Source organism: Ptychodera flava, chromosome 20 (genome assembly GCF_041260155.1).
Source record: "Ptychodera flava strain L36383 chromosome 20, AS_Pfla_20210202, whole genome shotgun sequence".
In the NCBI taxonomy this organism is placed as follows: Eukaryota; Metazoa; Hemichordata; class Enteropneusta; family Ptychoderidae; genus Ptychodera; species Ptychodera flava.
The window spans coordinates 11943737-11969908 of NC_091947.1; the positions used below are offsets into that span (position 1 = coordinate 11943737).

At 35.8% G+C, this 26172-nt stretch overlaps 2 protein-coding genes across 3 annotated transcripts in view; one reads left to right on the forward strand and one right to left on the reverse strand.

The window, feature by feature from the left end:
- Positions 1-2134: 2134 nt before the first annotated feature.
- On the reverse strand, positions 2135-17618 carry LOC139120038 (BRISC complex subunit Abraxas 2-like). Of its 2 annotated transcripts, none has more exons than XM_070684056.1 (10): positions 17474-17618; positions 14323-14412; positions 13647-13737; positions 13133-13169; positions 12870-12936; positions 11119-11318; positions 10453-10581; positions 9236-9320; positions 8518-8641; positions 2135-6345 (listed from the first exon to the last, which is right to left on the reverse strand). In XM_070684056.1, the coding sequence occupies exons 2-10, from the start codon at positions 14395-14397 to the stop codon at positions 5852-5854; spliced, it is 1302 nt and encodes a 433-aa protein (XP_070540157.1). In that variant the 5' UTR covers positions 14398-14412; positions 17474-17618; the 3' UTR covers positions 2135-5851. The 2 variants fall into 2 exon arrangements, with proteins under 2 accessions (XP_070540157.1, XP_070540156.1); XM_070684055.1 differs by having other exon boundaries at positions 2135-6348; positions 17474-17617.
- The window catches only part of LOC139120681 (hexokinase-2-like), a 35543-nt gene continuing 26408 nt past the window's right edge, over positions 17038-26172 (forward strand). Inside the window, 2 exon segments of the mRNA XM_070685207.1 lie at positions 17038-17255; positions 22804-22875. Of these exon segments, the coding sequence (XP_070541308.1) occupies positions 17238-17255; positions 22804-22875 (90 nt within the window). The 5' untranslated portion in view covers positions 17038-17237.

Genomic DNA, 26172 nt, shown 5'->3' on the forward strand with positions numbered 1-26172 from the left:
TTATTTTAAACATACATTAGCGAATAAACTATGATGATGGTGATAATATAATAGCAATAACCCCCTTCGCAGTCGGGTATACACGAGATTTTGGTACAATTCGCTCCATATAGCACTCGCCTATCGGCTCGTGCTATATGTCGCGCATTGTACCAAAATCTCGTGTATACCCTCCTGCGGCGGGGGTTATTGCTTAATTTTATAAACACAAGTCTATTGATTTATCACCAAATATGGAATTTATCTGGTGTGTGTCTCCTATTAAAATATTCGGAGGAAATATGATTTGAACCAGAATATGAGCTTAATTATCATCAAGTACATATATATTTCGTATTCTGCTGTTAAAGTCATTAGATATTATCACCTATCCTATTTGGGAAAATTTTGAAATTTTTCTCAAAAGATTCATATTACTCATGATCAACATGATAAACAGAATTTTCTTGATAGATACATCCAAGATAAATGTATATTTTGTGCCAGATAAAATCACTAATTTCAGACTTGCATTAGGTTACACACTTTTTAAATTTAGATAATACTGTGACTCCTAATCCCATCTAGACTTGACGTACTTGCCTTCATGAATTATAGGGATATAACTGCTGAAAATCATCTTTTGCTAGGTTGTACCATGTAAGAATATAGACACTATTTATTTGTGGTTGTTCTGCCCTGACTCCATATAAAAGTTTCATTTTAAGTCTGGTGGGTATGAAAACTTCGAGAGATTATGACAGCATAAGGGTAATTGCATCTGCAGAAGTATTTGCTGTGTTTTCAAACAAGAAATAGAAAATGTCCAAATGGCTGAAGTACAAGCGGTGATTCGAGGAACAATTTATTTATTCTGCTTGGCCCCAGATAACATGAGGTCAGGCCTACATGAATTGGCAAAAAGGTCTAAAAACTACTAGTAGAATTTATCCACGCAATTATGCCTTGATTTTGTTTCCTATTGAAGAAGCACATTTTGCATCGTACATGGTTTCCAGGTTGCATTTCATGCTTTTGCTAAAGTTCACAAAGGCTCTTCCTGATACCCAGGTTTGTACAAATATCATTCATACAAAGATTGGTGTTTTTACAGATTTGGATGCTCATTTGATAATTAGTACATGTATGAGTTATGTATGACTTCGTAAAAATCATGTACATGGCAGAGTACTTGATCTGAGATATCCCATAATTCACTCGGTCTCATACAATCAGATATATTACAATAAAAGTTAGTTATGTCTTCTGTCAGTAGAGAAACTCATTTTATTTGTTACTGGAATTCTAAAAAATGTACTTTAGCCTCAGTATTTCTCTAATTTCCCAAAACACGGATATAGCAATTTCTCAAGTTTTCCAAATATTGTATATCCCTCTACAGTTTTAAAGGACCATGGGCAAATATATAATGACATCTAGTAGTTTAGCAAACGAAAATGTCATGATATGGACATGATAAAGAATTTTTTGTGTCAAATTACATTTCAAATTTCTTTTGAAATGCAGAACTAGGAAAGGTTAACAGAAAGGTTATCTGTAAAGGTACACAACAAAGGGACTTGTTGGTAATTTGTAGTACTGTGTCTGGCATTTACACCATTCTGTTCAGGCTGAATAGCGCCCTCAGTGTGTGTTTGTTTCTTATGGATTCATGTTTTGTGCTATTTATTCTTTAAATATTCTGGTGATCGTTGAAAACATGAAAGCATCATTGTTTTATGGTTAAATGAATTAAATTGCGAGAAACTTGAGTGAATCAGAAACTGAACTACATGTAAATTACAATATTACTCACTGTCTCGTGTCTGACAGCTAGATTATGCTATGGTTTTCTCTCTCTGTCTCTCTCTATACAAGTGGGCTGTCAATGCCATAGCCTGAGGGAAACTCACAGAGTAAAATGCAGTAATGCAAAATAAAAGGAAATGTATGCACAGTGCGGATACTATTAAACGCTGTACAGTGCAGGTACAGCATGGTAAGAATATAGAGAAGTGAAACCTCTTTTATCCCAATTAATGAGGTCATAGTAGACACAGACAGAAAGATTGACAACATTTAAAGAAATGGCTCATGTATACAACAATGTTGTTAGTGACAGGAAGGAGATAAAAATAACAAGTGACACCAAATCTTCAGTTTTTCTTTTGCTAAGTTTATTATAATATATCAAATATGTACCTCAACATCATAACTTGTGACAAGGTATTGAATATTATTCAAGTACTTTTGAAAGGTAAATAAATAAATGAGTTAATCTATCTCACATAAGATACCAGGATTTTCATACATTATTCTGTATGTGAGTGATATCATTGATAAATGATACAGTGGCTCTCTGAGATGACACAATCAAAATATTATATTTCAATAGTTTGGTTTACATTAAGTAAATATAGAATTCATTGGTCTCTCCCGATGCGCATGCATTCTTTTAGGTACTTCATAACATGCAATATGCAAAATAATGGGCAACAATGAAATTGAAAATAGTTATTCTATTGCGATCATGTTATCACATAGGTGGGGCAAAGTTTCATCATAGACAGAAGCTAGTGTCTATGGTTTCACCAAGCTGTTTTTCAAGTGTTCTCCACAGATATACCGGTACTTATGAGTGTTGGTGTAAAAAAAATCTTGATAGACTAAACGTTTTTATCCTCAAATATGTATCTACACATCAAGATGTTAATATCACTGGATGAGCATATACGAGAAAGTTTGGAAATCAGTGTGCATTATGAGCTTAGGTTAGAATGCACCTCGAGGACAGATAATCTAACTCAATTCCTTCCTGATCTACCACTGAGGGGGGGGGATACTTTTAAAGCTTTGGAGTTAGAAATATTTTCACCATCTTAGTCTTACGAAAATCGAAAATTGTATATTTCGCCACAGAGTTAACTCACGGATGGTGGCCATTTTGAATTTCAAATATTGATAAATGTTAGGTAATTTGTTTCTCAAGTACCAAACTTTGCACTGTGACCCCTGATGATTATTCGTAATTTGGTAAGAGGTGGTAGAATGTTTCATTGAGGAAAGTTTGGGCAAAGTTTACATCTCTCACTTTCAAGGCACACACTACCTTGAGCCACTGATTCAAGAAGGCTTTCTCTGACACAAGATAACCATTCTATTGGTGCAGAAGAGGTAAATTTTCAGGAATTTGTAAATTGAATCAAAGAGTTTGTCAGTGCAAACACAAAATAATTATACTTGATACACACTGAATATGAAGCACACAAGTCTCTCGAATAAACCAAAGTTTTACTTGACTTCGGTGTATGCCCAATGCATCCTGCACAAAGGGGTCTGGTGAATGTGAGGGCAAAGTACACGTATATATGTCTGTAATAATAAAATCATCCTCAGGAAATGAGAGGTAGCAGTTTCTTTACACGTCACTTATTATACCAACAGCAATACTGAATTGACACAAATAAATACACTGAATTAAAATTACTGAATAAATCTATTGACCTGATACACACAATACATGTGCCTGAAAAAAACTCTTCATATCCTTGGTGCTGTGTGCATCAGAACCATTCATGAAGTGTGACACAGTGGGTACGTACACTCAAATTCACAGAAAGTCCTCAGACTTTCCAGCAGTATTTTGCTATTTATAGAAGTATTTTGGAGTGAAGCAAGAAGTTTGGCAGAGCGTTTTTTGTGGCAGCAGATTTGTGGAATTTTTGCAAATACATACACTATATATATTATCAAATCAACATTTTTACATGAGATCAGCTTTTCAGGAAAAGTGAATATTTTCCTACGACTTTTCATCAAAAGGTTTTGAAATTCAAGAACTTTCAAGGGGTATATACCTTGACATCTCTGAAGCAATGCAAAAGGAATGGTTTTTACAGAAGATTCGGATCACTTAACATGGTGCTGATATTCTCAAAGGCTTTGATAGTAAATCAAAACATAGAGGCGATTGTTTTTTCCATCAGGAAATGGTGTCAAAATATACCAGATCTGTAAACAGTAGTTATGATCTGCAGGTGTGACCTGCATTGTTGCAAGGGAATGTTGAGGCATATTAAGCAGACCTAGCCATTTAACAGAATGAAAGGTGAATGGAGAATGAAGGAGTTTCATAAGTAAGCATTACCAACTTGAAACAAAGTACGTTGAATACAATACTTCACAATGTAGAAAAGGATAATTCAGCGGCAATTATGTGAAGTATAACCCTGCATAATATCAAAGGGTTAAGTTTAAGCTCAAAGGCAACACTGGACACTACTTCACTGAGAAAAACAAACAAACAAACAAACAGATTCTGAAATTTGTCAAGCCCTTTTGAACATTGCATATATCCACACGAATCAAATCTGGAAATGACCAGATTTCATATTCTTGACTGTTATTTCTAGAAGAAAAATTGAATGGTGGTTGTCCAGAAGATTGAAAGGGGAAAGAATTCATGACACTTTTTATACCATGCTTTTTAATTTTTGATAGTAATTCTTGACCTTTCCTACTATGACCTTCAGTGCATTTGTTTGTCAGGGGGTGATGGTTATGGGGAAAAACAAGGCCCTCTTTAGGCAGTGCTGGATCTCATGCTATCACTGTTTTTGAGCAAAGTCCACACAAAATTCTGAACTGCATAACACAAGAGCTAATGTATTGTAAGCTAAAGAGCGTGACCAGGAGGAATGAAGAAATTACTGTTGAGGATTAGCAAAATTGTCAAATTTTCAATTTCTCTATAGCAAACTTTATACAAGGCTGCAAGATCTGCTGTTGAAGTCAGTTCAGAAACTATAAGTTGATGTCAAAATTTGGTACAGGTCAGTGACCTGAATGGAATCCTGTATAGTATACAACATTTTGGAGGACAGCGTTATTTAACTTAAGTAGACATGTGCAATTGCACAAACAGAACACTTTAACAACTGGATCAACGAGACACAGAAATTGCAATCAGATATGATTGCATTGCATTCCCATGATTATGTAAACATGGTGATATTATACATCATAGTACAACAGCATCTAACAGACTTGCTAGTTACAAGTGTTGCTCATATAACTGAAAGGCATTATATCAGCAAATCATATGATCTCTGGTCAAGTATGATTTATTTCTTGCCTTGACCACTGGACTTACATTGTTGTAAAATGTATTAGATTGGTAAATACTGGAAAAATGGTCAAACTTGATGAGGGAAAATAGGATTTGATGGATCTTGATCTTGATCTTGGTCTTGGTAATTTCTAATTTGATATGCTAAATTCTGATAATACGGTTCTAATCTTGCAGAGTGCAAAGACAGATTCGCAGTATAGGGTAGCTGCTGCATGCAGTAAGTAATATTGGCCAAATCCTGAACAGAGTAAATATCTGCCTGTCAAAATGGCATCATAGACAAATTCCAGGCGTGTTCTTACAGTCTTGATTTACGAACAATATCTACAACCCTGGCTTATCAAAAAGAGTATAGTAAATTTTGTCACATCCACAAACACTGAGGGAATGGAGCTATTCCATTGAATACACAGAAACTGTAGTGTTGATATAAAAATGTTTAACATATAAATTGCCATTACCATGAGTAGTCAAAATGTTTTGACTGGTCTTATAGATATCTGTAACCCTCAACAAACAGCTGCGTTTCAGAGACTGTTCACCCACATCCAGTGCTAGAGTCTCTCCATCCTTCATCAGCTGACTTTGGGCAAAAAAGCACTATCGGTGAGAGATTCTCAGGGTACTCTGATAAGCTGCGACTTGGATCCACTTCATAGATTTGGGTAAATCTCAGATTGGAAAAAAAAGGCAAGGCAGGGAGCTTTCTTTACTGTTGTAAAGATGACAGTAAAAATGTTACTAAAACACAGGTGAGTTTGAAGTTCCAAAGTCAGTGTTACTGTTTTGACTAGATATACATGTACTGTCACTGTCACTGCCATTTTCATCAACAAACTGTTCATACTTGGCACTGCGCCCTATATTTTTCTGGCTTCCTGAGTGTTCTGTAATACTGTTCTCTCCTCTATTCACTGTGTTTATCTTGTTTTGTGTCTCCTTCGCTGCACTGCGAGATCGTTCTGAGATCGGTGTTTTGGCTTTTGAGTCACCCTGTGACTTCTTTATTGAATCCACCATTTCGTTGATCATCCCGGCAAACGGGTCCTTTGACATGACCGGCTCTGACTGTGCAGGCTCCTGGATAGGCTGATCATTTGCAGGCCCATCTTTGGTTTCCGTAGGGACTCCACTGGTTTCCATAGGAACCAGGTCAGTATCTTCAGTGGAGATTTCTGGTGTACTTAGCTGAACTGGCTCTTCTTGCACAGGCATCTCTTCCACCTCTGTGACTTCTTCTGGAAAAAAGAGTTTAAGACAGTCATCCTCACATACAGCGATGAAAATAACCACCAAATGCTGTACTTTCACACTAGGAATGTGTTAAAGTTCCCTTCATTTTAGGTAATCTGGGCCTCGAAACTGAAAGATTATTAATATGAACCTCAATAAACCTAAAACGTTTGCTAAAGGTTTTCAAAAGGAAACTATAAACCATTTTCTTTTAACCCTTTCACCCCAAGTTCCATGTATACAGGTCCAACTTTACCATAGAAAACAATGGATTTGGGACAAACCATGGTGGTGAAAGGGTTGAAGTTAAGAATAATAATCTAGGGTAACCATGTAATTTAGTACTACAGAAACAAATTACGCAAGTCTTGAGATTTAAAGGTTATTAGAAGGAAGCAAGGGTATTTGGTGGCAGATACAAGATTTCTGGGGTGAAAATTAGCTTGCCTGGCTGGAAATAATCACAGAGCTCTCTGTTTATAACCTCATTATAGTCGCGCCAGCCACTTACTGACTACTCATGCCCATACACTGTGGGAGTAACTGGAAGTGTACCAAACTTAATCTATGGGCGCAGCCATTTTTTTGTGAGTACTTGTAAATAAACAAATACGAAACGTGCAGAGTATTAATTTACAATATGCCATTAACAAAATACCGTACATCTCTTTTATAAACCAGTAATTATTATTATCCACATGTCACTGATACAAAATATTGTTACTATCACGTCTAAGTAGAAAACGAGAGAAAACTTGTGCAAATGAATGAGGACATGCACAAAGAATGCTGGGATTGAATTTTGGAAAAGCGCCCTCTGTGTCAATGACTAAACGCAAAAATTGCCTGTTTTTAGATGGAACGCTAGTTTTCAGCTTGCAACTGGAAGTTGGGCAGTGCGACTTCTATTGCAACGATAATGATAGCACAATACATCCCTATTTAAACACAGTAGGTAGTTATCATGGTAAAAATTGCCAATTTATGTCCCACTTTAACAATTAATTCTATTTTATCCTTTACTACTACTAATCATGAATCAATACCAATAAAATTTTTAATCTTAACCCCTGGCGCGACACCAAGGGCTGAACCCAATATAATATTAATATGATAAAGTTAAATATAAGTGGAAAAGTTGCGCTTTGGCACATGAACTTGGGACGGTGGTTGATGAGCCTCAGCACAACTCTACGTGAACTTGTCAGTACAAGCCACACATGTGTGCACAGTTGAAGGTAATGTAATACATTGATTAAAATCATCGAACTTGGAGAATTTTATTTGAAATAAGCTAAACAAGAAATTGAAAAATAGTTGTTGTTGTTCGATTGCCGTTGCTGCTTGTACTTGCTCTTCATCACTGAATTCATCGAGCTGCACCAGAGCAAAAGTTAACAATCAAAATTAACCTCAAGCTCCACACCTGTCCGACATGGTAGCGAGTTGACCTTTCATGTTGGCATTTCAAAATTTGTGCGAGCTTCAAAATATTGCACAGGTCTTGTTGTTGAGAATATATACCCTGTGTCCAACCAAACAGATGGCCAGATTTAAGCAAAGCATTGTACAATGACTGATATTTGAAATTCACAGTGGCCACTACACCTCTGTTGACTGTTTCATTTTTGATTTTCACAAAAACAAGACAGTGAGTGAAAACTTCATTTACTCCACAAGGTACAAAGAGTCTCCACACAGGAAGCATACCACCGAAATGTTGTAAAACTATCTGTCCTCCAGGTGTATACACTGTACCAATACTACCATAAAAATAGATGACATAATGTAATCTGTGTTTGACACTGGTAAGTAATTTAACCTTGCTGTAATTTACTGAAAGTGTAATGCCATGCCGGGATGTGCAAAAAACTGACTTTTCTTTCCTAAATCCTTTCTAGGTCATTTGTTGATGCTGCAAAAATATGCACCCATGCTTTTGATTTCAAGAAGTTGACAAAACAATTCCACTGTCCATGTATTGAGAAGATGTTTATTTTTGAAATTCCTAAAATTACAATTATTTGACAGCAGTTTTGAGGCTGAATCTGTATTCTTGAAAATACTATGGCCAGAAAACACATGTTCAACAAAAAATGCAATGTGGTGAAAGTAGAATAGTTTGATCTTGCAGTATTTTAGAACACTGAACAGAAAGATGTTTTGTATTTTACCTTTGTTTGTTTGCTCAGCCTCTTTTTCTTTCCTCTTCATTTCAGCTTTCTGTCTGAGTTCCCTCACTTCACCTGAAAGCGTTTGGAGCTTCTCTTCACTTGAGCTAACATTCTGTCTCAGTGACTGTAAAACAAAAATAATGTTGAAAACCACTGGCGGAAAAAGAACGGCTACAGTCCATGCTTCTGTCAAGTCCACTCAATTCACTCCTTTTTTTCCATGGCAAGGAAAGATACTACTGTTACTTTTGTGACAGGGCTTTTACTCATTGTCTGATTGTATACAGATATATAGAATGAAGCCATACTTTACAAGCAGTGTGATGAATATATGAAGTTCAAGGTTTGATAGTCTTGCCAGGTAGTCACAGAATACTGTATGAACACCAACACTGGTTGATAAGTTTGATTTGGAGTATCAAACGGTGCACATCGAATACTTTAGTGTTGGGTTTGCAACAACATGTTTTCTATGCCAAGGAAGTGTGCCACTGATTCAGGGGTGATGTCTTGAATGTGAGAAAATTTACATGTTGCATGTAATGGTATTGGGTCTACCCATGGAAAATTTCAAGAAATTCCTAAATTGACTCAATGAGTTCTGAAATTTCAAGTTCAATGGTACACTGATTGGCAATACTTTTGAACATCAGTTATACTGAATGAGTTACATCATGCCAAACATTTACAAACTACCACATTACAAATATTCACCTACCATTAGTTTTGCCTGCATGGATGTGTTCATTTGCCGAATAGCTTTCACCGAGTGCAGCTGCCCCTTGTTGTCCATGAATTGGTCTCTGCAAGAAACAACATGAAATACAGTTACACTTAGCTGACTTGCACCATGGGGGTAAGAGTGGAAGTCTTCTGATTCACTCTCTGAAAGTGACAAAGTACTACATTGATTAAGTAATCATGAAAGAAATCAGAGTTAGAAACATACCACTATGTTAAAACTTATCCAGGAAATCTAAATGTGGTGCAAACTTGCAGTAATTCAGCTATGATACCTAACAATGATACTATTAAACCTGCCTATCAGGCAAAGAAAGCACTTCGGTCACTATTTCTGATTTCATCATTTCATCCCTGGATCTGTATGTAGTTGCCACACTTTGACACAGAAAACTGAAAAAATTTGAGCTGAAAAAACTTGGAGATATAAAATGTGACCAGACTGCAGAGATAGATCTCTAATAAATTCAACTGTTGAACTTGACATTGATGCAATGTCCTCAAAGTATTCAATGTCAGGTGTACTGGAAGAGAAGTGTTTTCAATGACAACTGTCATATTTTATTGATTTTTTTGATACACAGTGACTGTTTAATGGTCTGATATATTTACCCTCTCACTACAGTAAGTGTAGTACCGTAAGACCAAACCAGATGTTTTCAATGGCAAGGCTAGACCGTGGTACAGGGAAATGGGAGATACAAGATTTATTTCCATCCAAACTCATTTCACACAAAACAATTTACAAGACTCTATTACAAGCCTAACAAGCTTGAAGCACTCTTTACAGAACCACATGCAAACAGCAACACAACAGGTATCATGCACGATTGCAAGTTGACACTCAGAAATGATGAAAACAGATGACAACTGTCTAGAGTGCTTTGAAACTGACAGGCAATATTCCAACATAACCATGTCTCATATCAGTCTAGAATTAAGTGCATTAACTCAGAGAGTCTGTAAAATTGTCCTATGTTTTAGAAATGTATTTTACTAGCTGGCATAATCTTCGGCATTAACAGATGCACTGCATTTCCCTGATTGTCACCTATTCTACTTCAACTATAATCTAAAACTTGTCAATCAACTGTGTATTGACATGCAGGACATGGTACTCCTCTAACAATGCTGGGATGTGATAAGCAGATGGAATATATAGTTCTAAATGAAGTGGAGTCACTGAATACTTACTGAAAGCTTTCCAGGACTTTACCATATGTCCCATTTCTCGAACTTAATGTTGAATTCTGTTTGGTTCTATAATCTGAATTCTCTGTGTTGCCAAGGTTGACAATTGTAACTGGGATGGGTTTGAAATCACTGTGAAAAAAAACGACAAAAACAAACCAAAATGAAAAACAAAATGCTTTAGCCGCTGTAAATTTCTTGATCTGTCACAGAAATTTAGGAAGGATGGCGCTCTTTCCAAGCATGAGAATCTACAGGCATAATTCATATATCTCAACAGGGTTCTCCACACACAAACACATGTAAATGATGCACTGTTATGTAAATTGGCCGCCCTCTTGTTTTTCCAAAGCTGTGGAAAACATGATGTACAATAATAATTCAACAATTGGGAATAAAGTTCATGTTATCTACAGATGTTTTATCTGATTCTTGTCTTGTATGACTATACAAAATTACTTTTCTTATCAATCTATCACAAAAGCATCTTCATCACTATTGGGTATTATTCTCACTATTCTCCCGATATCTGCATTCTCAAGATCCCAGGAGAGACTATCTCAATACATGGCAGTCTTCATTTACATTTTTGCCGAAGCAAAGTAGCATCATATTACACATATATTTCCTAGAGAACTTAAAGGAAGAAAACAGACTGCTTTCTCTTACCTGCCGTAGTATGTCATGTATAAATAATCTGTTGAATGGGTGGATATTGTCAGATTGGGATATGCTGTAAAAAGTCCAAATAAAAACATGTCTTCTGAAACATCCCGGAACACTTTTAGAAGATTTTGATGGATAGAAGATTCCCTCATGGACACATTGAGAGATGTCATCCTACGGAACTTATACCACCCAACAACATGCTGAAAGAGATGAAAGAATAATATTCACACAATCATGAAAATGTTTTCATGTACAACAAAGATGTTCAACTGTTTTGTCAAAATAGATCTCGATAGTATAAACAAGTTGTACCAAAGCTTGGCAGCAAATCAACAAAGATTAGGACTATGTACCGGGGAAATTGGGAACAAGCAATACTTGTTAGGACTATTTTAAAGGTACAGGTTGTTTACATGCTTTATCTCAAAACAAACTGAGACATCAATAAAACTTTCAAGGAAAAAAGGTCTCACACCATGTAAATCATCGGTGTCAACAAGAAATACATGTAATTTGAGAACCCTAACGACTGCTGCATTGAGAATTACAGTTTAAATAAAATTTGTGTTCCATGCCATGTGTAGAGGTGCCTGCTTTCTAGTCCACTTTTATATGAGAAAATATTTTCGATGGAAGTTTGTATACATAGGTACGAATTGTATCGTTTTACATTTCATTGATATTATATCCTTGTCAATACCTGTGAAATTTGTGATGTCATCCCCAAGATTATAACTGATAACGTATCAGGTTATCCAGCATTGTGGCCCAAGATGTTTTCTACATCTAAATTCACTGGTATTGCCAAAACTACAAAATAATAGCAACATTGTACCCCTCCCTACCAATAATGGACTCAAGTAAACTTTTCATTCCATAATGTGCTTCACTTTGCCTTGTCCATGATGTAGTGCAAAGTTTGCTTTTCCCCATTATGAGCTGGGAAGGGGTACATTATTACTTAAACATGTGAGTGAAAGGCTTTTGAAAACACTGTTTTACAGTGACAGATTTTGTATAGCCGAAACGTTTATATTGGTGGTTTTTGAAAATGTACTCTAGGAATGTAGGATATATATATTTATGTTCTTTAAAGTTAGTTGGTATTAATATTATATTTCTTTTAATGGCATTATCATAAGTACATGCCAGAAGATGGATAGCGAAAGCTGATAAAGAGAGTGGCATAATTGAAACTGTTAGCTGATAAGTCTCCGCAAGATTTAACAAACAAACACGTTTCTGGAGAAGTCATTACTGTTTTAAAAGTGTGCTAAGGCCTGTTGTTCAACTTGTCAATAAAGTCTGTGCATATGTAATGTCCAATGTTATTGTTGACTACTAAACTCTAGTATGGACTAGAATTCAGTTGATAACAATAACAAATTGTACAAAATCTACTATGCTGGCAAAGTTTATACTTAGCATTTCTACATATTTTTAGGAGGACAATGAGATTGTTTTCTGTAACAATAACAACAATAAATGTTAACAAAAGTTAGAGTTATTGTCCCTTTAATATCAAAATATATACCAAATAATATTGTGCATGTAATATTGTATGCATAGACAAGTGAATGAATATAAATTCATTTTTAGAAGCCCTCCTATTTAAAACATTCATATCTTTGTTTTCTGCGCAAGTATACACTTCTTGCATAATTTTGCATGCATAACATTTTACATCTGAGTGATCACACACTGTAAACATGTCCTTGTCTGAAACTTGAAATTCATTTACATTACTTTACCTTGTAATTCTGTTTCAGCATGGACAACAGCTGAACTTGATTCACATATCCTTTTCTGTTATAAAAGCTGAAAGATTATAAAGATATATTAAAAGCAATTCAAAACCCTCAAGGAAGATTTTAGAAAGAAGATTTGTATACAGAAGTAATATGATGTTCACAAGTTCTCATTTGTCGTTTTAATAATAGAAAATTTTAGATTTTGAAAATTCGCCATTTGGAAGTTACTTCATTGAATGAAAAGAAAAGATCACATTAATTACCTGCCAATTTCTGGACATGGAAAATATGAAAATATATCTGGAAAAGGAAAAAATATGTTACTCATCAAATATCATTAAGGATTTGGTAACATACATGTCGGTGACATTAGAATTTTGAAGCGATTGTTTGTTTGTTGGATTCTAAGTCAGTTTGATACATGAACTATGAGTAGTGCTCTGAGTGTCAGAAAGCAACTTCAGTTCTGTGCCACCTCCATGTTTGACCCGCTGACATGGTTGCCAACTAAACATCTTCAAAAGATACATGTGCCTTTACACTAACTCATGAACCTATCATTGATAACTAGACCATCTAGCATGAAAATCATATTCTGTACACAGTTTCGTAATCATGACAACAATTCTTTTTTTGAAGAAATACTGACTCAAATGTACAGTGTTATTCAATAGAAAAGCTTTATCTACTATCTAATATCTCGGTGCTTAGGCCTGCGCTATACTTTGTCCTGCAATATCTCTTTGTGGAAAACAGATTAGGCTTCGATCAACATACTTAAGGAAATGTCTTCTTTTTTGTGTTTTTCTTGGGTATCCGTAACTGTATTGGTGACATGTTTGGCGACTTCCCCGATTAGGAATCCTTCCTGCAAACGAAATGAGATGTAATGACACTGATCTCACATGACGTCACTCGATACACAGACGTTCGTTAGCTGGACTACGTCCTTGAGCAGGACTATGTCCGACAGGCTGGTGCAATAGAGAAATTGTGATAAGCCTACCGGACATAGTCCTGCTCACGGATGTAGTAGAGCTAACTATCGCCTGTGTCCGACACGAGAATGATTGCACACTGAGTCACAGTGTGCAAACTTCTGAATGACTCAATACGACCGGGAACCCCAACCTCAACGGTGTGAACTTTCGCGAAAGAAAAGTTCACGATACAGTTAAAGAGCTTGTAATCCTTCGGGTACACTGTAAATAAAGATAAGAAATGGCTCGCCTGTGCAGTTATCTAAATACTGAATGTTTTCTTAACAAGTAGCATGCGTGTGCTGTAACATGACACAATATCTTTGAGAAAGCAGGAAGTTGGTTGGCAATTATCGCTGAAGTCTGATAACGATTTTTGTTTTTCATGTGAAAGAATGAAATCGTTATTATAGGACATTTTCATGAGAAAAGCAGTGTGTTTCTGATTATTGAAACGAAAAAAGTCAACATACCTGGTCCCCGTTACAGTTTTTCTGATCAAGAATCAGAGAACTCCAAAGGCCGCCACTTATGTTGACAGACGCCATGTTGGAAGTGTACCCCTTAAGTGAACAAAAACAATTTTCATGATGGTTGGCTGGTATTAGGCTGCATTCACAAATACTGCGGGGGGGGGCCTAGAGTAATTCGGGGGGATTTGAAAATACTGGGGGTAGTAGAGGGGGGACTTGAAAGTTTTGCTCTGTGTATGAGGAAGGGGGGGGGGATATTTTGGTTCCTTGTTTTTTTTCATTTTCAGATTCCATACTTTGTTGAGTAATTAAATGAAAAATTAATAGCATTTCTATGTTTCTATATTTATGTATTCTGATCTTATTATTACTATTTTTTACTATTCAGTATCCACAGAAGATATTGTAGTGTAGTGATTATGTCATGCAATGGTTCTAATGTTAGTAATGATTAAACAAAACCAAGAACCATTTTGTTCCATTTCATGACTTTTATTTCGAACAAATCTAAAATGGTATGAATGCCATTGAATTTTCTCTAGGAAAACAACAGGTACATGTACGCTTACTATAGGGGCAAAAGCTGCAACTGTTGATAATATTTTCAATATCTATGTGCAATATCTGTATCAAATACAGTTTCTTGCTGTCTCCCTACGGCATGCTGAAATACAAGACGTTCAGTTTGTCAACAATGCGTATATATATATATATATATATATATATATATATATATATATATATATATATATATATATATACAGATTACTTCAAGTACAAAGTAATGAAATTTATTGCTTAAGTTTCATACATCTTGCAATCCTCAGATAGAGTGAAAGGACTACTAGCTCGACACTCTTACATATATGATTGGGACGAACCATTCTATAATAGAATGGTTCGTCCCAATCATATATGTAAGAGTGTCGAGCTAGTAATCCTTTCACTCTATCTGAGGATTGCAAGATGCATGAAACTTAAATAGGCCTAATAGATTTCATTACTTTGTAGCGCTCTGCTTTTGCATTGAGCACTGTAATTTCCCACGAAGACATCTGTATACTTATATATATATACATATATATATATATATATATATATATATATATATATATATATATATATATATATATATATATACAGTATTACCGCCCTGCAGAAATGCATTGAGCACTATACTTTGCCTGTATTGACAAGCAAACCATTTTTGTATATATATATATATATATATATATATATATATATATATATATATATATATATATATATATATATATATGTTTAACTTGAATTTTGCTTCAACCTGGTATTGTGTATATCAACATCATTTTCTTTGTGGTAAATATGTTTTACAATCGTGTTGAAATGCTTTAAACTTATTTAAAAAGCCTGAGTATTAATATGCATGTTTTTGACATTTCGATGCATATGAAATGCGACAGCAATAAAGTGTACATAACACATATGCAGATTGTCTTGATAGGCTGAATACTGAATACTTCAACATAACATGCATAATAAGATATTAAACAAGAGGTATGAGTTAATACAAAAAGTAAAAATACTGAAAAGTATCAAAATTTTAGGTTTGTGATATGCTTAAGGGTGTATGATCAGGAAAATAGTAGCAATTGTCATACAATTACATTAGGGATTTTGAATTCTAGTATCATATTACAGAAAACAGATGGGGTTATCATGTTTGATTTTCTACAAACGTACAATGAAAAGTCACAGTGATCACTTACAATCAATACATTTTTTAATTTTCACCAAATTTGCCATTATTACACCAAAAATTTCAGAAACTAAAAGTTTTATTTAATGGAATATTTCAATCTTCCAGAATTGTCAATTTTGTAAGACTTTTATAAGTAGCATCTAGATCATATAGTATTGTACTTTTTATCAAAAAATGTTTCTTTGGTAGGTCGCCTTGCTCCGTTTTTCACTATTTGGCAAAGTGCGGTCAGGAATTCTTGCATACTCTCTCATGATCGCCATCTTGGGTACTCTCAGCAGCAGGTTCCATTGGTCCTACCAGATTTGGATTAACTCAAGTCGGCTTAGACTGATACATCCAAGTCCACTGACAACATTTAAATTACTACATTATATTTATGTGTGCGTCGAAAAAGGCCGGGTAGTATCGAACACAGCGAGCAGAACTAGACATCCCTCATAAATATACGGCTATATGATGGTGGAGGGGATTTGAAAACATTTGATCATATAGCGGGGAATCTGAAAATTTTTTGAGGGTATTGAAGGGGAATCTGAAAAAGAAAGATTTCGATCGCGATTCCTCCAGTTCCCCCTCCCCCTATTATTTGTGGACGCAGCCTGTATGTTCAGCGAACGGGGCCTGCAGCCTTGGAAATGCAAGTACGAAATGACCTTCAGTGTAAAATTCGGAAAGAGTTCATTTTAAGTTACTTAGTTAATTAAGTCCCAAAAGATGAACAATAAGTGTATACTGTAATTTCTTAAAAATTTTTACTCGGAACAAAAAAAATGTTGAGAGAACTGGGGAAGCTCATACGTCTGCTCGGAGGTTTGTTGACCCCTGACTTCAAATTACGACAGAATAATTCGTTCATAAGAGAACGGCAAGATAGGTAGCACGGAAAAGTTATATATTAAAGATTTTTCGACAGATAAAATGTATCTAAACGGATTTATTGGTCTGTTATGTTCATAAAGTCTGGGCGCCGTCTGTGACACACCCACCCCTGTACCGTATTACTACGCCCTTTGAACCCTCAGCCTCCATCGACGCGGCGTGTCAGCAAGCAGCAAGGCCACATACACGTACACGACAAGCAGCGTCGCAATCGTTTTTGCGACTGTACATATACATAGCCCAAGCGCTGCTTTCTCAACAATAATTTCGTGAGCAGAAGACAGAAGACAAAATGACAGAAAGCAAAACTGTGAGTGCATAAATTTATCATTTTAATGGAAGAAAGTACAAATCTTCTGATTCTAATGTATTGAATTGTACGTAGATTTCTATACCCGGAATTCGGAATGTTGGTGTGGCAGCTCAGATCGTGTGCATTTTTGGTGTTTTGTAAAAGTTCTCACTGAAGGGAAAGTTATTAGAGTTCGACCTAAAACCAATAATTCACAAATCGACGTGAATACGTACCCGTTAAATGTCCTTGTACAGAGAACAGTTCAACTACTTGGATATTTGTCCTCTGTCAAGTCATCGGCATATGTCTGTCGTCAACGGGGTACACACTGTACGTACACAGTACGTACACTGTACAGGTCTACTGGTGCACATACGAGATCGGATAATGACCGCGCTGTAAATCATCAAATGCATTGATAAACCTATCAATTCACACGACATAGGTCAAAGCATAGGAGTGGGGAGCAAGATGGTGAAATATTTGTGAATTCGATCTGATTTTATTGACATCGATTACGGATTAGTCCACTGGTGGCCCGGACTGGTGGCGGTGAACATCGGCTCGCCATCTGATCAATCAAACATCTTTTGGGGTCATCCACGGTCAAATCATGGAGATAACACGCTGGTTGCTATCTCCATGATTGAACCAAAAGTCGACAGACAGAAATGATGTACTCCACACACAAAGTGACTTCAAACTCGGTTGAACTGTAATTATTTCATCACAATTTGTCCAAGAGTAGGAAAATTCAATACATTTGTACTGTATTGGGGAGGCTGCATGGGTGCGGGGGTGGGGGGGTGGTGTGGGGGGAGAACCTATTAATCATATTAATTTGGTAATACCCTGCCATGTGAAACGATGAAAGTGTGAACTTCAACTTGGTACTAGAGGCCGTCTACCACAAATACCAGTTACACTAAGTCATCATGGGGAGGGAACAACCAATAAGATATTTTAGAAGATTATAGGAGTAATCAAAATTGGTCATAAAGTGATATGCAAGCTCCTTGGCCAACGGATGGGTGTAGGGCTCCCCAAGGAACACAGCCAGACAGATGGTTGTTTAATATCCACACCTGAAAGTTTTATCAATGTACTGTAGATATGGAAATTCTGCCAAATATTGACTTTGCCACAAATATTGTGCATTGCGATATGGATAACTGTCTTTATTACTCCTTTAACAAGTAATAAGTTACTCATTTCTTTCAGTATGTTGATGAAAATGGCCGATGCTGCAATGCATATACTATGGATGCAGAGTCATAAACTCAAACTCATACTGGTATATAGCTACTACCATACACATACCATTCTTTTACAATTTGTTGGCTACTAATTAGCTTGATTTTGACATACCCGCAATAACCTATAGTTTGTGTGTTCTTTTTACGCCTATACAATCTTGATCTTTTCATAGTTTTAGGTCCTGAAGTAGAAAACTATAAACAACAGTGATTAAGATAACTACATTTGGCAAATAAACCCTTCTTCAAAACACATCACAGATGTGACATACAAGGAAATGAGAAACAAATTTAAATTTCTAAAAGTATGCCTCATAAGATGTTATGTGATATTGAAATGGTTGTTTGTTTTATTTGAATCATAATACTAAAAGTTTGAACATATGCTTTACTTATAGACTAAGTGTATTGAGTAATGGAAGAAGAAATGGTTAAAAAATTTCATTTATGGTCAGTCACCTGTGGTTATGTTAGTATTAGGAAATGTCAAAGCTATTCAAAGAATATGAAGTGTTGATTGTCACCTCACCATAGACTGTTTGCAATCACTTAATCCTCCTGTGGCAATATTAAAAGTCCTGACTGTGAGCATGACTTCCCAGTACTTTGTACAAATTAATTGTTAAAATGTTTGAATAATGAATAACATTACAATTTGAAATCAATACTGATAGTTTGACTAATGATCCCAGCGTCCATTGACTACATTTTGAGCTGTCAAGGTAAGACCATTTCAGCTAGAACATCACAAGATATTTAATATGGTTGTCCCTTGGTTGTTAATAGTCTGTGACCCCGTTGGAGGAAGAGTATTTTGTTGCAAGCAGGAACTGACTTTTTATAAATCTTTTGATTACAATATAAATGGAGGTATTTGCATTTGAAGAAAAACAATTATCAAACTGAAAATGTGCTATTTGCATTTCATTCATACTGAATGTTTTGGAATGTTTCTTAGCCCATGATGAACCACAGTTCAACTGTCTATTTAAAGTAAATCAGAAGACAACGCAATTATACATACCCAATTGTTGAAGTTCCTCAGTCACTGCATGGTTTTAGTGGAACCTGGATGACCCCAGTGAATGAAATTTGCCCACAGAGATCTGTTATCAGGGGGTTGAGTCCTGCCTTCTAGCAAGTAATTGTGTATCTCGCCTTGTTCAAGCATAGAAGTGTACAGCAGGTCAGACCAAAGGTCAAATCAAAAGACTGAAAGGGCAGTAAATCATAAGATCAGACATATCATTTTTGACTCATATCAATAATGTGCACTGACGAAAAAATCAGTCCAACAGTTACTGAATTTTTTATGAGTGCTTTTGTCACTATTCATTGCAAAAGGCATGTAGCGTAAATATTTGGAACCTAATTGTGCCATACAGTATCATTTCAGTGTCAGGCAAGTCGGTAAAAAAGCAGTGTTGATCCAAATCTACACATATTTTCACCCACTTGGCATGGTATATCGTAGCAGGTTCAGCTGCTTAATTTTTTTTCCTATTTACAGTATCTATACATTCAGGGACCTCCAAATAATCTAAAATGTAAAAAATTGGACCTGTTGAGCCTCACTAGTTTTAACCAACATGACCTGATGGTGACATATGAACTTGGCAGGATACTGGGTTAATATTGTAAACTACTGTAGAATTTTATTTCCTTAAAATGTAATCCAACCTCTTTGAATGTTTTGCAGTTTCTTGTAATACAGTCAGTTTGAGAATGGCTGGAAAAACGAAAACTGGAATCTCTCAGAAAGTAAAAGTGTATGCACAGTACGGTATATTAATAGTGGCTGATGAGTTAAGATTCGCAGTTACCATAATTCTGCCTCATTGAAAGAATTTCTTTTTAACTCTGTCTGATTTCTTTATTCTTCCTTTATGCTGTTTAATATTACCCGGGTATTCTCTTCCTCAACTCATCGAGGGTTTCCTTTAGGAAGAACATCTACTGTCTTCTGGAGTGACACCCCCTGTCATCGTTAATTTGTGACTCAGCACTACGCTGTCATAGTTTCATTGGAAAGTAGTTTCCCCGGCCACCACTATTATGAGTAATGAATATCAAGTGTTACATTTGAAGGGAAGTTTTTTGTATGTGTAATCAGCAACACAAATAATTGTCCTAATTTCTTTTCAGTGATATGCGCGAGTGGATTTGTTAAATGGCATTGCCGACCCCTCATCTGCTAGTATGCTAATAACAAAACACAGAGGTTAGTTCCTGTCAAAAGAAAAACCACACACTGAATTTGTAAATTTTGTGTCTCTTTAAAAGGTATAGCCTGGCTTTCAGCAGAGCAAGCATAATAAATCATATTTTCCAGAGAGGCTGAATCCTACTCATAAATTGTGCATACACTTTAATACTTTAGGACATTATCATTTGCCAATACCAACGGCAACTGCTGAACCACGGGGTCCACTGTTCTTACTCTTGCTCTGTCAATATTTATGACTTTGACCTTTGACCACAGCTAGGCCATCAGAAAAAAATAAATTCATTGAAAATATGACTTTACCATGGTTGTTAATCATTCTGATTGCACCCATCTACAATTGTGGAAACACTATTGTCTCTTTTATGTGTCACTGTATGGGCTAAGTTTGTTGGGCAAATTATGCATGCTTTTGATATTTATAATTTTATGTTCTGTTCTGTCCACATGAATGCACTGGTATATGACTAATAAAAATAGAAAGTAGAATTATAAATTAAGTGTGGTTATACTGTAATGGTTAAAATACTGGTATGCTATAATTATTCATACTTGAAATTTATATTTTTCACTCGGAATGGATTTTTAAAAGCTTCAAAAGAAATGGACATAATGTGCAAACATGACAAAGATTCCACAATGTTTTGCTTTGAAAATCAATGCAATATATATAAAAGCATGTGAGCCACTCCTCATGAACAAAGTGATTAGCATTGTGTATTGTGTGTATTCTGTTGGGAGATAGATTGAATGGGAATGTAGACTAAACTATACATGTATGTGTGTGTGTGTGTGTGTGTGTAAGCATTGTAGGTAATGTGAAACAATGATAAATAAACAGACATTTCACTGATGTCAAATATATATACAGGACTGGTCTTGGAGTTACACTTACAGCCTTGAATACTAGGTCATTGGCATGCAACATGTTTTTTTTCTCCCTAGTATTAGTCACAACACAATTGAATTTTTTCAAGGATCGATGCACCGGTATATGTTAATTGCTGTGAAAGCCAGGGAACTATATTAACCAAAGTCTATTCAAACACATGACCTTACTCCAGATTATGGAGTCCATCTTCTTACTGTGGTATGGTAAAGTCTTTTTAGGTGTTATATTACCATTTGGTTAATTTAAAACAGTTAAAATCTCAGTGTTAACCAAAGTGTGCCCTTAATTTAATAGTCTGGGTTCTTCTCAGGAAATTAAATAGTTCCATAGTTACCGTTTAATTTAATAGTAACTACGATTAACAAATTGTACTATGAGAAAAAGCTTATTTCCACACTTGGTTAAGCAGATAAAATTGTTTGATTAACAGTTTCTGTAATGTTTCCTCTCCAGCATTTCCTTGTAGTATTATCATTGTACTTGATGTGCGAGAGATGAAAATGAACTATATATACCTGTACACGAACCCTACATCATAATATGCTTGTGTCAATTCTCCTTTCTGTACTTGATTTTTCAATCACGACTGTGTAGCTGTTTCTCGTGTACCCTGTATGTCCGTGTAATCACAAGATGAATGAATATTTTATTTATTTTCTGTTATGAGGATTCAGATTCAGAAATGACATTGAACCCTTTCAACCATCATGGTTTTGCCCAAACCCATTGTCATCAATGGTGAGTTTGGACCTGTTTACACAGGGAATTAGGGGTGAATACCAGTAGATTAAAACAATCTGACAACACTGCCAAAGTGAGTTTCTTTGGAGTGTATACACAATATGCACTGCATGTAGACTTTTGGTGTGAGATATCCTCCCACTAACACCACTGCTAATTGCAACTGCACCACTATCCTATCTACAATGTACCGGTACCTTGATTCATTCACATGTACCAAGATAATCCTCCCAAATCCTCCCTCTGTGTCTGGCGAAATATTTACATGAGTTCAGATGGGTTCAGGTAGGTATGTGTCCCTGCATGTTATAACGACTGCTCATCTTTCCTACATCTCCAGTCAGTGTTGATGGATTCATGTGAGATGAGCCACACAGCTTCCTTCTTACCCAACCTGCCGATTAACACTTGCACTAACACTTCCTGTTTGCACCTTTTCCCCTCCTACAGCATGGAAAAAAGTGGGTTCAGATAGGAGGTCGATGGGTACAAAAGAGAGTTACCTCCATTGAAGAATTTGGGGTATTCTGTTTCTCTTCTTTCACATCTGTTGTAAATGTCATCACAGTTCATTAACTATAAAGAGAGTGATTATTTTGGACAAATGTTTCCATTTTACATTTCAAGGTGATCAGATTTTGCTGAAATCATGGTGACAGGTGTGGGTTCATACTTGCTGTGGTTTGTCTCCATTATATTTGGGAATTTATTATATGGGGTGCTAACTTAAAATCATTATTATTATCATTTGTATATTACTGTAGGGTAGAATGTGCCTCATGGACATGTTTTGATTCGCCAGCTTTGACAATACTTTTTTGGTCTACCATTTGTTTGGACTCATTTTGAAGCTCTTGAAGTAAAATTCGCCTCAGGACAAATATTTGGACTCAAATTTTTACAATTCTTTTCTGATATACCACTTGTGGGGGTTCATTTTAAAGCTCTTGGCGTAACAAAAATTTTCGAAAATCAGAAATTTAATTTTCCTCTATAGAATAACCTAGGGCGGCCATTTTGAATTTCAAATACCGTGAATCTTGGGTAATTTGTTCTCCAGTACCAAAATTTGCACGGTGATCCCCAATTTTTATTCTTGATTTTGAAGGAGAATTGTTGAAAGATAGGAAAGTTTGAGCAAAAGTTTTCTTCTTTCACTTTCGAGGTGCATACTACCTTAAGCTCACTGGCTTATATAGGGTTAGAACGGGGATGGCAGCCATTGTATATTTCAAATGTTAGTAAATATTGTGAACTCTACTTCACTTGTACAAAATTTTGCACGATAAGCTCTGGTTTTTATCTGTGATTTTAAATGGTTTAAAGTTCCACTGTGGAAAATTTGGGCAAAAGTTTTAAAACTTGTCAATTGTGAGGCACATACTACCTTAAATATAAGATATAGTACCCATACTAGTATATACATCCAGTATTCATTCCATTGAGAGGATTTTGAATTCCAAGGGTCCAATGGTAAATCACAAGTAATAACTATTTTATTCTATAGTCATTGTTGTAGTAATAATTGTTATAAAAGTATGTACTTCTAGATTATTATTATTATGTGATAATATCTTTTTGCACAGTAGAGAATTAATTTTAACAAGACTATATATTCATGCAAGAATGTGCATATTTTCAAGTGTTTGTTGATATTTGCACTGAATACTATCGTAATATTTCCATCAAACAAAATATCCCATTTTCTCATAGAGAGACGTTTGGACAATTGTTGTTAGACACTGCATGGCATATGTGTCCTTGTTTGTGTGGAGTTTGTACCTGCTATCATAAGTCACCATCCCTTCAAACAACTGCATCATTCACACTGATTGTCAGTGTGTGTGTGCAATGATAACCCCTAAACCTAGTAGTAACTAGGTGTATATTATGGCTGGTTAAACCAAGTGACCCGGCTATGCAGGAAACAAGAGTTGAACATTTTCAGTCATAGGTATCTACCTATCTCTCTAATTATTGGAGATACGGCCTGCAAGAATGTTTGAAACGGGGTTTGAAACTACCCTGGTGTCTGAATGGTTCTAGTGTGTAGAAGTTATGAATGAAATAAGTGCAACTTTATCTCACCATGTATCGTCCACAACATGCATAAGGTCGGATGTACTTGCCCTGAAGTCAGGGACTTTAATAGTACAACCATTCCTCTTACTGACACAGTGGCATAAAAAAGCTCCATTAACAGATATTAAACTGTAACTTTTGATGTATTTTCAAAATCTTTGTTGCAGCACCATAAAATGCAGCTTCTTGTTCTGTATTAATTCTGTGAAAACTGGAGGATCATGAAAATACATGTAGGAATGAATCGTTTGCTTGACTCTACGTAAAGTATAATTGGGCAGGCTATGCACAGGTGGTTCTCATTCCACCTGGCCACTGGAATACACCAAATAAAATCTTTCACATCTGGGTACCTTGAGTGTCCAGTCAAAAGTGGCACAGTGATTCTCTAAACATCTTTTTATTTATCATGAACAAATATTTTTCAAAACCAACTAGTGTACAATCGATGGATTTGATTCTATGATTCCATCTGCTTTCTCTTTTGACAGTCAATGTTATCGTTTATCCTTCCAAACATAGATACATGTATTGTTCAAAATTAAACATGAATACATACATACACAGCAAGTCATAATTTTATCACATTCCTTTGATGTTATGGTAACTTCTGCAAACATTCTGAAAATTCAGTGTTCTCTGATTAAAATCATACTTTCCTGGTATCAGAATGTCTCTAATTGTGATGGAATGAATGCACAAGCAAATCTTGTGAGAAGAAAGTGTAATGTCCATCATGTTTTATGATTTCAATTCAGCAAATTTCTCAGTGCCAGCAGGCAGTGTCTCAGATACAGGTATGCTGTGTAAACCTCATAAAACAGATCAGTTGACATCTTTAAGGGCAAATGTCAGATTAGAAAAAAAAAGGTCATCTGATATTGACAGTCAAAGATCAGATCTTTGTGCAGATGAATGGGCCATTCAGAAAGTCAGGCCTTTGAAAATTTGAAACTGCACGGGATTGGTGAAATTGTATCAGTTGTATCAGACCACTACAACTATACTTGTGCATGCCAAAATGATTGCACTTCTGAATGTGATGCTTTTGCAGTGTCAGTCATAATAGTTGAATAGATGGTTACATAATTATCCAATAAAAACCTGCTTGTGATAAAAATCATGCAAACCTTTAAAAAATTTATGTACCAATGTTACCTTATTATATAAACAATTGTATAAATTACAGTCATAGTGTTGCCATCATCTGAAATGAGACAGAAAAAGGAATCTTTAAATTAAGTTTATGAAGTTCTAAACTACCTGTCTGTATTATGTTATGTTCGGTCAGAGTTAGTCGCGGCTTTCATGTATGAGAGGAAGGGGTAGGGGTAGATGCTTTGTAAACTTCAATGACACAGCATGAAAATACACTGTACCCTTGATAAGGGAGTTCAGAGTCTGACATAAATGCTGTTGTGGCCTGTTTAGGATGATAAATGGCATGTCCAGATTTAGAATAATGTGAATTTTTTATAGTGATCAGGTGTACGATGATGTCACCTACTGCACTGAGGGAAGGATAGCATAAAACCTATAGCGCTGTTCACGGTTACAGGTGTGTTACTAAATATAGCTGTACGCGCGCGACTTCGGACACGCAGCTTGAAATGCGGACAAATTTTATCAATGTTGCATGCGTGGCTGTTTTTGCAGCTTGTACTGTGAGTCCTGAATATGTTTTTTAGTATTCACTGTTACACTAGCAGTCGCCCCCTGAGATGTATTTTCGTCGTT